A 13,561-nucleotide genomic window follows, 5' to 3' on the forward strand; every position below is an offset into this window, starting at 1 on the left:
CATGTCTATAATTCCACACTCTGGGGGAGGCTGAGGCAGGCAGATTTCAAGTTTGATCCTGGCCTGGGCAATTTAGCGATTTAGCAAGATTCTGTCTCAAAATTAAAAAAAAAAAAAAAAAAATGTTTGAAATGACTGGGGATGGAGGTCAGTGCAGGGGCAGCCCTGGGTTCAATCCTCGGTAGGACAAAAAAAAAAAAAAAAAAAAAACAGAAATAAAAAGATAAAGGAAAGAAAAAAGAGCAGAAAGGGAGACAGAAGTTAGAACTGGTGAAACTGTTCTTCAGTAGTACAGAGGCAGTCTTGGAGACAGCTGTGAGAATGAGATGCTAGGTCGGAGATGCTATGACAGGGAAAGTATTTCCACTCACTTATCACTGTTGGCTATCTTGCGGAACTCTCGAACAGTCATGGCTTTCTTCTGTATGTTGTACTGAGTAAAGAGGCCAGACTGCCCCGTCACCAGCTGCTGGATGGGTGCAGGAATGACCAGGTCATCAATATCATCATAGGATGCTCGTGGCTTCCACTCTTTTGGAGGTACAACCTACAGAGAACACAAGAATAAACAGAAAAGGCTGGGGATTTAGCTCAGTGGTTCTGCTGCCTGCATCACAAGCGCAAGGTCCAGAGTTCAATCCCTGGTACCAAAAAAAGCAAAACAGCAACTTTGTGTGTTAATTTACAATACACATTCCACACGTGACAATACTATATAAATGAGAAGAGGAAAAGGAGCTAATAGCACTGATGGTCTTACGGAGAGGATACTGCAAAAGGTAGATGAAGATTAGCCTTTATAAAGCTTTTATAATAACAGGATTTTTTGTGCAATTTTTAATCTAATACAGTATAAACAAAAAGTGCTGAAAAGCTGCACTGCAGCTCTTGCAGGTCCTCCCTGCTAGGGAACCCAGCAGCAGCCCTATCTGCATAGAAGACTAAAGTCAGTCCTTAGCCTCAGTATTCCAAGACAGCTCCTCAGTTTTGTAATCAATGTCCCTGCTTTCTTCTTTCATATTGAAAAAGTGACACATACTAATGCAGAATAGTTTCTTCCAGGCAGACTGAGTCCCTTAACTTTCAGTTTCTAGAAGATCCTTTCAGAAAAGCAATCACTGGGCCAGGGATGTAGTTCAGCAGCTCCTGGCTGGCAAGTGTGAGGTCCTTAGTTAGATCCCCAGTACCAAAAAAAAAAAAAGAAATGCAAACATTCAATTCAACTCAACTCTTTAGGGATTCAGAACTTGACTGTAACAAAATATAGGAAAGATTGATTTGGCTCATAAAAAAAAAAATAACTTCAACTCATACGAAAAAAAAAGTAGTACAGGGCTGGGGATTTAGCTCAGTGGTGCTGTGCCTGCCTCCAAAGTGCAAGGTACTGATCTCCAGGACTGGGAAAAAAAAAAAAAATGAAAAAAGTAGTACCGGGGATTTAGCTCAGTGGCACTGTGCCTGCCAGGCAAGCTCAAGGTCCTGTGATAGATTGGGGGGGGGGGGGGGGCAGTACAAACCAGAAACCAATTTCAATTACAAAGACCAGAATACTCAAGCTACCTGGCCAGTGAGTGCCTTCTCTCTTCTGGAAGAAAGGCCGTATGGGAGGCCAAATTAGTACTAGGGTGCTGGACATAATGAAATAAGAGTGCTGAAATAAGAGCAAATGAAGGCAGGTGGCACAAATGCTGGATGACATAAATACTACTAGCACCCAGCTCCACCATGAGGGCTAAGGCAAGGTCTAGAGACACTGGCTCCTATTTAATCCTTTGTGAACATTCCAAGCAGCTTTCCTAAAAGCATAGATGCTTCAGATGTTAACGGGAATTAATTTGCAAATGAAATAGAATAAACTAAAGTCACCCCCCACCCAACTTTCAGTGAGACTCAGTTCTGGCCTCCTCAGAGGAAAAATCGTACTGCTGCCCTGTCACAAAAGCCATGGTCAACAATCCTACTCCTTACCTTGGCTAACCCAGCCCTGTGAGCTCCTTGAGATTCAATGTAGGCGATGTATCGACTGAAGTTCCGGAACTCGTCTATGGTTGGGTAAAAGGTCATTATCCGAGCACTGGGATTCAGGGTTTCAGATTCAGACGCCATTTTCCCTTCCTGAGGTCACTTTGGTTAGAGAGCAATCTAAAGAAGTACATTAAGGGCATAAAATTATACAAAAGATCATTAAAATTAAACGCTGGCAATGTCAGTGCTGAAAATAGGAACATAATGCAGAAATTCTGAAGAAGCATTAAGACCTCACACCTGGAAACGGGCCTCTAGGAATGTTATTTAAATGAACTGGAAGTACACACAGAAAAGCTTCTGCTTCAAAAGAATCTGATGTATTAAAACTGCAGAGGGCCGGGGATTCAGCTTAGTGGTTTCGACTCCTGCTGCACAAGCGCAAGGACCCAAGTTCGATCCCCAGTACCAAAAAAAAACCCAGCAGGGCCGGGGATTTAGCTCAGTGGTGCTGCTGTCTGCCATGCAAGGGCAAGGATCTGAGTTCGATTCCCAGTAGCCCCCAAAAAAACTGCATGTAGGGCCGGGGATTTAGCTCAGTGGCGCAGTGCCTGCCTCACAGGCACAAGATCCTGAGTTCAATCCCCAGTACCACAAAAAAAACCACAAAAAACCCTGCATATATATTCAAATTCATTTAAACAGGATACTGTTTCAGCTAAAAAGAAAACTAATTCTTAGTCTTACAGTTGACCTGTCCATATCCTGATTTTTTCAAGTTACTCCTGTATTTATACCTTGATAATCGCTTCTCAGGATATTAAATATAATATAATAGGATTGGATTTTAAAAGTAAACAATGATGGCTGGGCGTGGTGGTGCACACCAGTAATGCCAGCACTCTGGAGGCTGAGGCAGAAGGATTACTGCAAGTTCCAGGCCAGCCTGGGCTTCATACTGAGTGCAATGCCAGCTCAGACTGCATAGTGAGACCCTGTCTCAAAAAAAAAAAAGTAAACAATGCTCTTTTCTAGGGCAATGATTTAGATCAGAATTCAAAATTCCTTAAAAGTTACCTTGGCTACAAAATCACAAAGTTTAAGAGTTAAAAAGTTGCTGGTCTAATCCCAGCACTCAATAGGCTAATTAAAGCAGGAGATCACTGTGAGGTTCAAAGCCAACCTGGGTTACAGAGTAAACTGAAGGTCGGCCAGAACTATATAAGGAGACCTTTTATAAAAAAAAAAAAAAAAAAGTGTGTTGGGGGGGCGGTTTAGCTCAGTGGAGTTCAATCCCTGGTACCAAAAAAAAAAAAAAAACGTTAAAAAGTATTTGATATTGGCAGCATAACTTACAGGGGTTTTTTGTTTTGTTTTTGAGACAGGGTCTGGCTTTGTAGCGTGGCTTCTGCCTCAGCCTCTTGAATACTGGGATAACAGGCGTGCAGTACCACACCCAGCACAATTTCAAAACCCTAAGATCAGGCTGGGGATTTAGCTCAGTGGTTCCACCTACCTGGCAAGAGCACGGTCCTGAGTTCAACCCCCCCCCCCATACCAAAAAACAGCAACAAAAATCCTATGGTCAAACTGTTCTCATATCTAAAACAAAAATACAATTTTAGCAGTATTTAAACAAGTTCATTTGCACTGTATGCCCAGAAATCAAAGGACAAAATTTAAATAAGCAATAAACTGGCAATACAGGGTAAACTTCATAACTAACTGCAGAAAGTAAAATAAATACAGTACCTGATTTTTTTTAAAAAATGGAAACCTCAGGGCCGGGGATTTAACTCAGTGGTTTTGCCGCCTGCTGTGCAAGCACAAGGACCCAAGTTCGATCCCCAGTACCAAAAAAAAAAAAAAAAAAAGGAAACCTCAGCTAAGTAGGTATATCTCCAGCGCTTAGTAACACAATAGACCAGTGATGGTGAACGTCTGGCACACTGCTGCAGTGGGCTGTCTGTATCATTGAAAGCTCTAAAAGGTTTGCCATCACTGCAATAGACCATCTCAACTGAAAAAGGACAAAGCCCATTTAGAATGTCCTTTCCTCTCTCCACCAAGGGCCCAGGAGCAGAGCTGGGCCAAGGCCCAAACCCAAGGCAGTCCAGGCTCCATGGGAGGAAACTGCCTCCAGCCCACCAATAATCTATAATAGATCTTGGAGATAGCATGGAACAAAACTAAGGTGGAAGACAAAGCCCATTACCCACAACTCTTAGGCTTCCAATTCCATCCAAAATAAGGTATTTCTTGGCCAGACGCTTTTCATGAACTTTGCATGGCAGGTACACCATTATCACCGTTTTACATACCAGGAAATACACCCCTAGTGCAGTTTCCCTAAGTCTTCATCTCCACCTGGACCTCATGCTTTGCAAGGGCATATGCAAGCGTGGAGGAACCTGAAGTTTAATCAATGGGGGGGGGGGGCACTCTAAAAAAAAAAATCTTACTTTTGTAAATTTTATAAAAATACATCATTATATGAATACAGGATGGAGGCCCCCAACCCAGGGATTCGAAAGGGACCCTGATGGAGCTTCATTGGCCTCTAGGACTATTCATCTTTCTGTGCAAAGGACCCAGAACAATGCACGGCAGAGTAAGCACTCAGTAACTGTAGAATAACTAATTTCCTCCCTCCTCGCCACAATTGCTACCCCTCCCTCTACTCCTAGCCCTCCCTTCCCCAGGGCTATTCCGTAGGGAAAGCTCCAGGCTCTTGACACCTCTCCCGCACCCAGCAACAAAGCCTAGTGGTTCAAGAGCACAGGCTCTACAGTCAAAACTCTGAACACAGGGCCAGTCTTCGCCATTTATTAGCTCTATGACCTTGGCTGTGTGAGTTGGTTGAGTCTCAGTTTCGCCACCTGTAAAATGGGGACCCCAAGCCCCTGCCCTGCAGGGTTGCTATGATTAACTCAGATGATGCAAGCGAAACGCTAAGCACTAGGCCCGGTGCTTAAACATTCCATAAAGGCAGCTGCTACTAACAACTACTTCGAACTCCCGCACCCTCCACCTGCAGCCGCTCCCGCGCGTATCCCTCCAAAGACAAATCGATTCCCAAGGTCCTCGAACCTCACCTCATTAACGACCACCTCTCTGGGCCCCGCCGCCTGGGCGAGTGGGGCCCGAAGCTAGGAAGAAGAAAATAAGGCCCAGTGGACCTGCTCCCTCCCCCCCGACATCTATTGGCCACAAAGAGATTGGAAAGAGCCAATCTCAGGATGGACTTCATAAACTCCTTCTCCTATTCGCCCAGATACACGCCCATCACTCGACCCAGAAAGAACCACCCCCCACTTCCCCTCCCCCACCGGAGCTCACGGTCACGGCTGCAGCAACAAAAAAACTAAAAATAATCCAAAACTCAATGTTTCTCACCTAAAGCCCAAAGCCCCAGCAGGGCTCAGGCTCGATTTCCGCTGTCGCCTCTAGCCGATCCTACTGCTTTTCCACCAGGCGAAAAGACGAAACTCCGCCTCCTTGAGAGTCGGCCTCTGCGCAGCCGCATAGCGTCCCGCAGAGTCAACCAATCCAAAGGCGGCTGCAAGCCCTCAAACTGCCAATGAGCTCGCGCTGCAAACGCCCAAAGTCCGGGAATATCACTCTGGTCAGCCTATGAACACCGACAGGGGCTGTTGCCAGGAGGAAACGCTGTACCACCCGGGACAACGGCCACTGAACATCTGGGCCGAGTCGCAGAGCTGGCCAATCATAGACGGGCATCAGGCTCTCGTAACTAATCAGAGTTGAAAGAAGAGAATACCCAGAAGTGGGCTGGTCGAGTAGGTGGGTCAGGGTCGTGAGGTTTTCATAGGATGTCTGTAACGAAAGTGGGGTCAAAGTTTTCTTGGGGTGAGTAGCCGTTTGCCTGAGGTGAAAAGGTGATAGGGACCCTTTGGGAAGTTTTCGAAGTCTAAGAGCCCTGAGAAGGTGACCATCTTGTCCCACTTTGTCCAGGATAGTCTCGGTTTTTAAAACAAAAGGCCTACGTGGGTAGAATCTCCTCACCAGCCGGCGAGCAGGGCCAGTACCTGAAGGAAGCAGTTCCTGAAGGAGACGGAGCCCTGGGGGTCATTAGAACCGATCCCAGAGGGAAAGTATATTCTTAAGGTCATTACAAAGTAGTTCTGCAGTGAACGGGGATTTAGAGGTTATTAGGAGCAGCTCTTGGGGCGGAGAGAGGGAGTCTGGGAATCACTAGAGGCTCTCCTGGAGAGCTAGGGGGGTTCCTAGAACTTATTAGGAGCAGTTCCTGAGGGGTAGTGAGTCGCCCTAAGGGGTTCTCAGCTTATCAAGGGGCACGTGGAAGGAGCCATTACGGGACACTCATGGATCAAACAGAAATGGCAAATAACCACAAGCAGAGACATTCGAAAATGTGCAAACTTAGCAATGGATGAGTGATAGTGTAGCATCCGGGAAAGAGCTATATGGAGTCAGACCTGTGTTCAAGACCATTCTCTCGCCAGGCATAGTGGCACACGCCAGTTAACCCAGCACTCCGGAGGCTGAGGCAGAAGGATCACCACGAGTTTGAGGCCAGCCTGGGCTACATAGTGAGTTCAAGGCCAGCTTGAACTACAAACCAAGACCCTATCAAAAAAAAAAACAGGGCCGGGGATTTAGCTCAGTGGCACCATGCCTGCCTCAAAAGCACAAGGTCCTGAGTTCAATCCCCCAGTACCACAAAAAAGAAAACCAGTCTCTCCTCTGAGCCTGGGTTTTCATTATCAGTAAAATGATAAAAATAATATCTGCCTTGCAGGATCATCACATCTTCACGATGAGAGTCAATGAATATAGCCAAAAGAAGAGAACACGTGCATGGGTGTGGATTTATGGTATGGACCAATTGTGATTTATTTCCTAGGACTAAGCACAGACTTCAAGAAAAAACAAAAAGTTTGTTTAAAAAAAGAGAATAGGGCCAGGGATTTAGCTCAGTGGCACAGGGCCTGCGTTCAATCCCAGGTACCAGGAAAAAAAAAGAGAGAGAGAAAGAGAATAACCACTGGACAGGAAACCAATAGTGCTTTTTTGTTTGTTTTTGATGTTGGGAATTGAACCCAGGGCCTCACATGTTAAGTGTGTGCTCTACCACTGAGCTGCACCCCAGCCTGGTTTTAACAGTTAAAAGATTTTTCTCTCTTGACCTGCTAGGGTAATATATTAGATAATAGATTATATCAGGTAGCTCATAAAAGTGCTGAGAGTCAGAAGAACAGAACTTGGTGAATACAGCCGGGCGTGATGGTAACCCCAACACTCGGGAGGCTGAGGCAGGAGGAGTACTGAGAGTTTGAGGCCAGCCTGGGCTACATAGTGAGACCCTGTCTCAAACCATCCCGTACCCCCAACGTCAGGGACTATGGTGTTCCCAAACATCCTGATCACTGGCACACCAGAAATTGAAAAAACCCATGCAAGGCAAAGAATTTGCATTCAGATCAGGACTGAAGTGCATTAATGTGGGTGATGTAGCTTTAGAAGTCTGACAGGCAGATATCATGGAGTCTGGCAAGATGGATTCTCCCAAGAGCATGCTAAAAGATTCACAGATGATGGCACAAATCCTCAAGGATATGAGGATTACAGAATATAAACCAAGAGTTAGAAACCAGATGCTGGGGGCCAGGGATTTAGCTCAGTGATTCCGCTGCCTGCCTCAAAAGCACAAGGTCCCAAGTTCGATCCCTGGTACAAAAAAAAAAGCCATTGTCAATGCAGATGTGCAACTGGCAATCCAGTGTCAAGCTGACCAGTCTTTTACCCCTAAGAAATTTTTTATTAGATATTGCAAGACAAAGAAACCAAACCCCTTTGCCATTGATCAGGCCATATTCGGGTCCTAGATTGCCACCTGATCAATAGCTTAACAAGTCCAAACTACAGACTCAAGTCTTTACCAAAAAACGACATCTACTTCTACAGGAAGAATAATGGTTCCAAGGTTGAGTGTTGGTTCAGTTACTAGCAGACCAAGTATCCCATGCTAGGCACACAAACTCTACAGGCCATGTCTGTTTCAGCCAAAGTAGGGGCTCCAGTGTCCCTCAGTAGGCAGAGGTTTATGGTGTAGACGCCTGCTTCCCAGGCCCCTTCTATAAAAGCCTCCATCCCTGCAACTTGAGCAGTTCAGAATGTTCTGATTAGTCCATCATTAATTGGGTCCAAAAACATTCTTATTACCACAAATACGGTATTGTCACAAAATACTACCAATATCATCACAAAATACTACCAGTAAGTAATCAAATGCTTTGAAAAGGAAGTGTGAAGATGATGATGATGATGATGGCTATAATTTGTAGTCTGCCTCGATGCCTGTAACATGTATATGTGGTCATCTAGCCTTTGTACTAAGATTAAGCATGCTGGATGTTTTCAAGTTCTGTTTTAGAAAATGTTAATAGTATTTAATGAGTAAATTTAGACTTTATTATTTTTATTTTTTATTTATTTATTTTTTTGGTACCGGGGATCGAACTTGGGTCCTTGTGCTTACACAGCAGGCGGCAAAACCACTGAGCTAAATCCCCAGCCCCCAAGACTGTATTATTTTTAATTGAAACGTTGGGTTTTCTTTAATAGGAAACTAATGGTTTTTCATCAACCTTCACGTGTAAAAAATAAAGTTCTCAAAAAAAGAAACAATTTGGAGAATACATAAATAACAGAGAAAGCCACTAGAAATCATGTGAAAATTCTTGCTCATGCCACTAAGTATAAGATGCCACAGGTCACCTCACAGACTCCACTGTCCTAGATTGGGTGAAGGACCCAGCACTGCTATGAATACCGACTTCTGAGCTTGCTCTGTCTCTTCCAATGTCTGCCCACAAGGACTGTCAAGCAACTTGTCCTCCACATCACTCGCTTCTAACTGCTGCATGCATATGATAGGAGGGGCCCAAATCAAGTTCTTTTGATAACGCCTCACTTGTCTAATCAATTTGTGTCAGCCTCCTTCTGAAGTCATCTTTCCCTTCCTATCCCTTAAATGTTGATAGGTCTATGGCAATTAAAGTCACAGTTGTGTTTCTCTTTAGCCAAGGGACAGGGAATGATGGGGGGCAGCACAGGGAATGCTCCTGGGGTACTGGTAATGTTTCATTGCTTCATCTGGATGGTGGTTACCCTGGTGTGTTCACATTGATTTGTATACTTAAATTGTGTATAACACTTGATGTACATATTATGCCTTCATTTTTAAATTTTCAAAAATATGTTTTTTAGGGCTGGGGATTTAGCTCAGTGGTGCCACTGCCTGTCTCGCAAGCACAAGGTCCTGAGTTCAATCCCTGGTACACCCCCAAAATATATGCTTTTTAAATCATACTGATGCCCTCATGGCTCCCAATCCCCCACCATCACTACCATTGTGAGAAGTCCAGGGCCTTGTGCACACTCGACAGTGCTCTGCTACCGAGCCATATCCCCTGCCTGATTCTCTTGTTCTACGCTTTTCTTTGATGTTTCTAGTTCTGTAACTCACTAGCAGTATGACCTAGTTCATCTCTCTGACCCTCACTTTTCTCATCACTGAAGTGAAAATAGTACCTCCTTTTCTTGTTTGTGAAAATTCACTGAGATAATGAGACAGTATGGTAAAGCAAAAGTCTCACTGGCATGTAGCAAATGTTCAGTTTACTGGCATACACTGGCTACAGGACCGGGGATTTAGCTCAGTGGTTCCAGAGTTCAATCCCCAGTACCAAAAAAACCCCAAAAAAAACCACTGGCTACAATGATGGATGATGATGATACAAAAAAGCACTTAGTACAGAGTGAAGCAAGAGCTCAGTACACACATTCTTAGGCTTCACTAACCTGTGCATGTCTCAGTCTATACCACAGCATGATCTCATCTTCCCTGAGTGCAGATCTGCATATCTTAGTATTTCTGAGCCCCTCTCTTTGGGTGTTCTACAGATACTCAAAGCCCACATGCCCAGTAGAGACCTAGTTTTGTTTTGTTTTGTTTTGTTTTGTTTTGGTACCGGAGATCAAACTCGGGTCCTTGTGCCTGCGCAGCAGGCGGCGAAACCACTGAGCTAAATCCCCAGCTAGACCTAGTTTTGTCCCACAAATCAGCTCTGCCTCCTAGGTTTCTTACTTCAGTAGATCACCCGTCTACCCTATGCCTAAGCCAGAAACCAGTGTGCAACTAGCAACGGCCCCAAGCAATCTGCTACCTCATCCTATACAGTAGACACAAAGCAAGTGTTAGAAAAGCAGAGATTTGTTTATGCGTCCATCTGCCTCTAGTAGGCAAAAAATAACTCAAGAATATCACTCTGGTGCTATGCTGTGGGAGACACCTAGAATCCCAGCTCCTCAGGAGGTTCACTCAGGAAGATTGCAAGCGGGAGCTGGAAGGCACCCTGAGCCACTTGGCAAGACCCAATCTGAAAATAATAAATCAAAGGGCTGGGGATGTAGCTCAGTGGTAGAGTACTGGGTTTAGATCCCCAGGACTGCCAAAAACCAACAAAAAGTTTATGCTGGCTGTGGAAGAACAGAAGACAATGAGCTTCAGAATGACTTGCCAGCAATGGCAGCACAATTTGGAAATTAAACTTCGTCATGGCCCAGGGATTCTTTGCTGGAGTTTCCCTGTATCCACCACCTGGCACCTGGTAGGCATGACATAAATAATAATAGCAAAATTATTGGCCTAAAAATTACCTTGGAACCTGGCCCGGTCCCATATGCCTGTAGCCTAGCACTCAAGAGGCTGAGGCAAGAGGATCACAAGATTAAATACAGTTTAGGCAACTCAGCAAGACACTTTCTCACTGCAGCTCAGTGGAAGTGCCCTGGTTTCAGTCCCCACTTACACACACACACACACACAATTAATTCGGAGTGGGTGTGGCGGTGCAGGCCCATAGTGCCAGCTTGTTACTCAGGAGGCTGAGATAAGAGGATTGTTTGAGCCAGGTGTGGTGCCCTGCACCTGTAATCTCAGCACTTGGAAGGCTGAGGCAGGAGAATCACTGTGAGGGTCTGGGATTTAGCTCAGTGGTTCCAGCGCCTGCCTCTCAAGCACAAGGTCCCGAGTTCGATCCCTGGTACCAAAAAAAAAGAGATCACTGTGAGTTTGAGGTCAGCCTAGATTACAAAGTAAGACCTTGTCTCAAAAGGAAAAATAAAAAGGCTTGCTTGATCCTATTGATCCTATTGATCCCAGGAGACTGAGGCAGTTTGGGCAGCCTGGGATGGAGTAGGGGGCATTTTAAATGAAAAAAAGGCTAACTTGGTCTGGCTCAGTAGCTCAGTGGTACAGTTTGTGCTTAGCATGTCAAGGCCCCAGCACCACAAAATAATTAAATAAAAAAATAGGTTTATCAGGTGGTGTGTACCTATAATCCCAGCACTTGGGAGGCTGAGGCAGGAGAATCACTGCAAGTTCAAGGCCAGCCTGGGCTACATAGTGAGTTCAAGCCCAACCTAAACCACATAGTGAGAACCTGTCTCAAAAAACAAATGGGATTTTTTTTAGTATATGTGCTGCCGAAGCAAGCACAACAAACAGGATTTAGCTCAGTGGTTTCACTGCCTGCCTCGAAAGCGCAAGGACCTGAGTTTGATCCCTGGTACCAAAAAAAAAAAAAACCTAAATAATTACAAATGTTGTGATGTGCTAAATGCGTTATATACACAAAAATTATGTACATTTACATAGGGCTGGGGATTTAGCTCAGTGGTTTTTCGTTTGTTTTTTTGGTACTGGGGATCGAACTCAGGTCCTTGCACTTGCACAGCAGGGTGCAAAACCACTGCGCTAAATCCCTGGCCCTAGCTCAGTGGTTTTGCCACCTGCTACGCAAGTGCAAGGACCCGAGTTCGATCCCTGGTACCAAAAAAAACAAAAACAAAAAACATACATTTACATATACATTATCTTTTTTGGTTTTTGGTTTTTGGATTCTGGGGATTGGACCCAGGGCCTTTGCACTGGGGTATATCCTGGCCCTTTTTTATTTTTTGAAATAGCGTCTCCCTAAATTACCCAGGCTGGGCTTGAATTTGTGATCCTCTTGCCTCAGTGTCCCAGGGTACTGGGATTACAGCGTGTACCACTACGTCTTGCTAACATTTTCCTTTTTAAGTATATAATTTAGGAGCTTTTAAATATATTTACTGAGATTTACCCAATCCAGTTTTGGAACATTTCTATTACCTCAGTAAAACTCACCACCTTATGCCTAATTGCAGTTAATCTCTGTTCCCACCCGAAATCCCAGGAAAGCATTAGTTTGCTCTGCATAGATTTGCCTTTTCTGAACATTTTATATAAATAGAGTCATGGAATATGGAGTCTTTTGTGTCTGGCTTCTTCCACTGAGCTTTTTTTTTTTAGTTTCACCCATATTACAGCATATATCAGTACTTAGTATTTCCTTCCCTTTTATTGTTGAACAGTATCCCATTGTAGCCTTTATTGACATTTGGATTGTTTCTACTTTTTGTCTGGTGTTGAATAGGGCTGCTATGAATATTTACATACAAGTCTTTGTGTGGATATGTGTTTCCATTTCTCTTGGGTCGATAACTAGGAGTAGAACAATTGGGAGGTTGTGTAGTAAATTTATGTTTATCTTTTTAAGAAACTGCCAAACTATTTTGTTAAGTGGCTGTACCATTTTACATTCCCATCAACAGTATATGAGGATTTGCATTTCTCCATGCCCTTGCCAGATTTTCTATCTTTCTGATTATATCCATTCTAGTGGGCATGAAGTAGTATCTCACTGGGGCCTTAATGTGCATTTTCCCTAATGACTAATGATGTTGAGCATCTTTTTATGTCCTTATTAGCCATTTATATAGCCAGTTTTGGAAATGTCTATTCAAATCTTTTGTCCATTTTTTTATTGGGTGGTTTGAATTATTATTATTGGGTTGCAAGAGTACTTTCTATATTCTGGATACAACTCTTTATCAGATACAGGCTTTATAAATATTTTCCCTTATCCTGTGGCTTGTCTTTTCATTTTCTTTACAATGTCTTTTGAAGCACCAGAGGTTTTTAACTTGATACAGTTTATCAGTTTATTTTATGAATTGTGTTTTTTGGTGCTTTGACACTAACATGAACATAGTTTTGTTTTGAGACAGGGTCTCACTATGTAGCCCAGGCTGGCCTCAAACTCACAGTGATTCTCCTGCCTCAGCCTCCCAAGTGCTGAGATTATAGGTGTGCACTACCATGCCTCGCTAACATGAACATAGTTCTGATCTGCCTCCAAAATACACCCAGAACCTGGGATTTCCCTGCACTTCCACTGCCTCCACCCTGCGCCCACACCTGCAGCCTGAATAGGATAAACTCTCAACCTAATTGTTGGCCCCTACCCTTGCCCTCTGCAGTCTCCACCCAGCAGACAGTGAGTCTTTCCTGTCAGGAGCCAGATCCTGTTACTCCTAGTCTTCAAACCATCAAAAGACTTCCCAGCTCACTGTGTAGAGAAGCCAAGTCCTCCCACTCCCACAGAAAACCCACCAGCCACACCCTGGAGTATCTCACCCCACACTTCTCCAGGCCTTGTGTCTGACTATCCTGCTCCTTCAG

General features: G+C 44.3%; 1 protein-coding gene and 1 pseudogene across 4 annotated transcripts in view; one reads left to right on the plus strand and one right to left on the minus strand.

Annotated features, from left to right (window-relative positions):
- Kdm4a (lysine demethylase 4A) overlaps positions 1–5,553 on the minus strand; it is a 49,050-nt gene extending 43,497 nt beyond the window's left edge. For 2 of the 3 annotated variants that reach the window (XM_004871890.4, XM_004871888.4), the window contains exons 1-3: positions 5,362–5,553; positions 1,969–2,142; positions 372–547 (exon numbers count right to left, since the gene is read on the minus strand). In XM_004871890.4, coding sequence (XP_004871947.1) covers positions 372–547; positions 1,969–2,106 — 314 coding nt within the window. In that variant the 5' untranslated portion in view covers positions 2,107–2,142; positions 5,362–5,553. Of the gene's footprint in view, positions 1–371; positions 548–1,968; positions 2,143–5,060; positions 5,172–5,361 lie in introns of those variants that run through there. The other variant, XM_004871889.3, reaches the window with a different exon arrangement.
- A 79-nt stretch (positions 5,554–5,632) lies between these two features.
- On the plus strand, positions 5,633–11,734 carry LOC101714876 (transcription initiation factor TFIID subunit 9-like; annotated as a pseudogene). The gene is made up of 2 exons (XR_015452687.1): positions 5,633–5,835; positions 6,749–11,734. The product of XR_015452687.1 is annotated as a transcription initiation factor TFIID subunit 9-like (transcript).
- The last annotated feature ends 1,827 nt before the right edge of the window (positions 11,735–13,561 follow it).

The sequence above is a fragment of the Heterocephalus glaber genome, unplaced genomic scaffold (genome assembly GCF_053883595.1).
Source record: "Heterocephalus glaber isolate CG9 unplaced genomic scaffold, H.glaber_assembly_v1.0 deba00001452, whole genome shotgun sequence".
NCBI lineage: Eukaryota > Metazoa > Chordata > Mammalia > Rodentia > Bathyergidae > Heterocephalus > Heterocephalus glaber.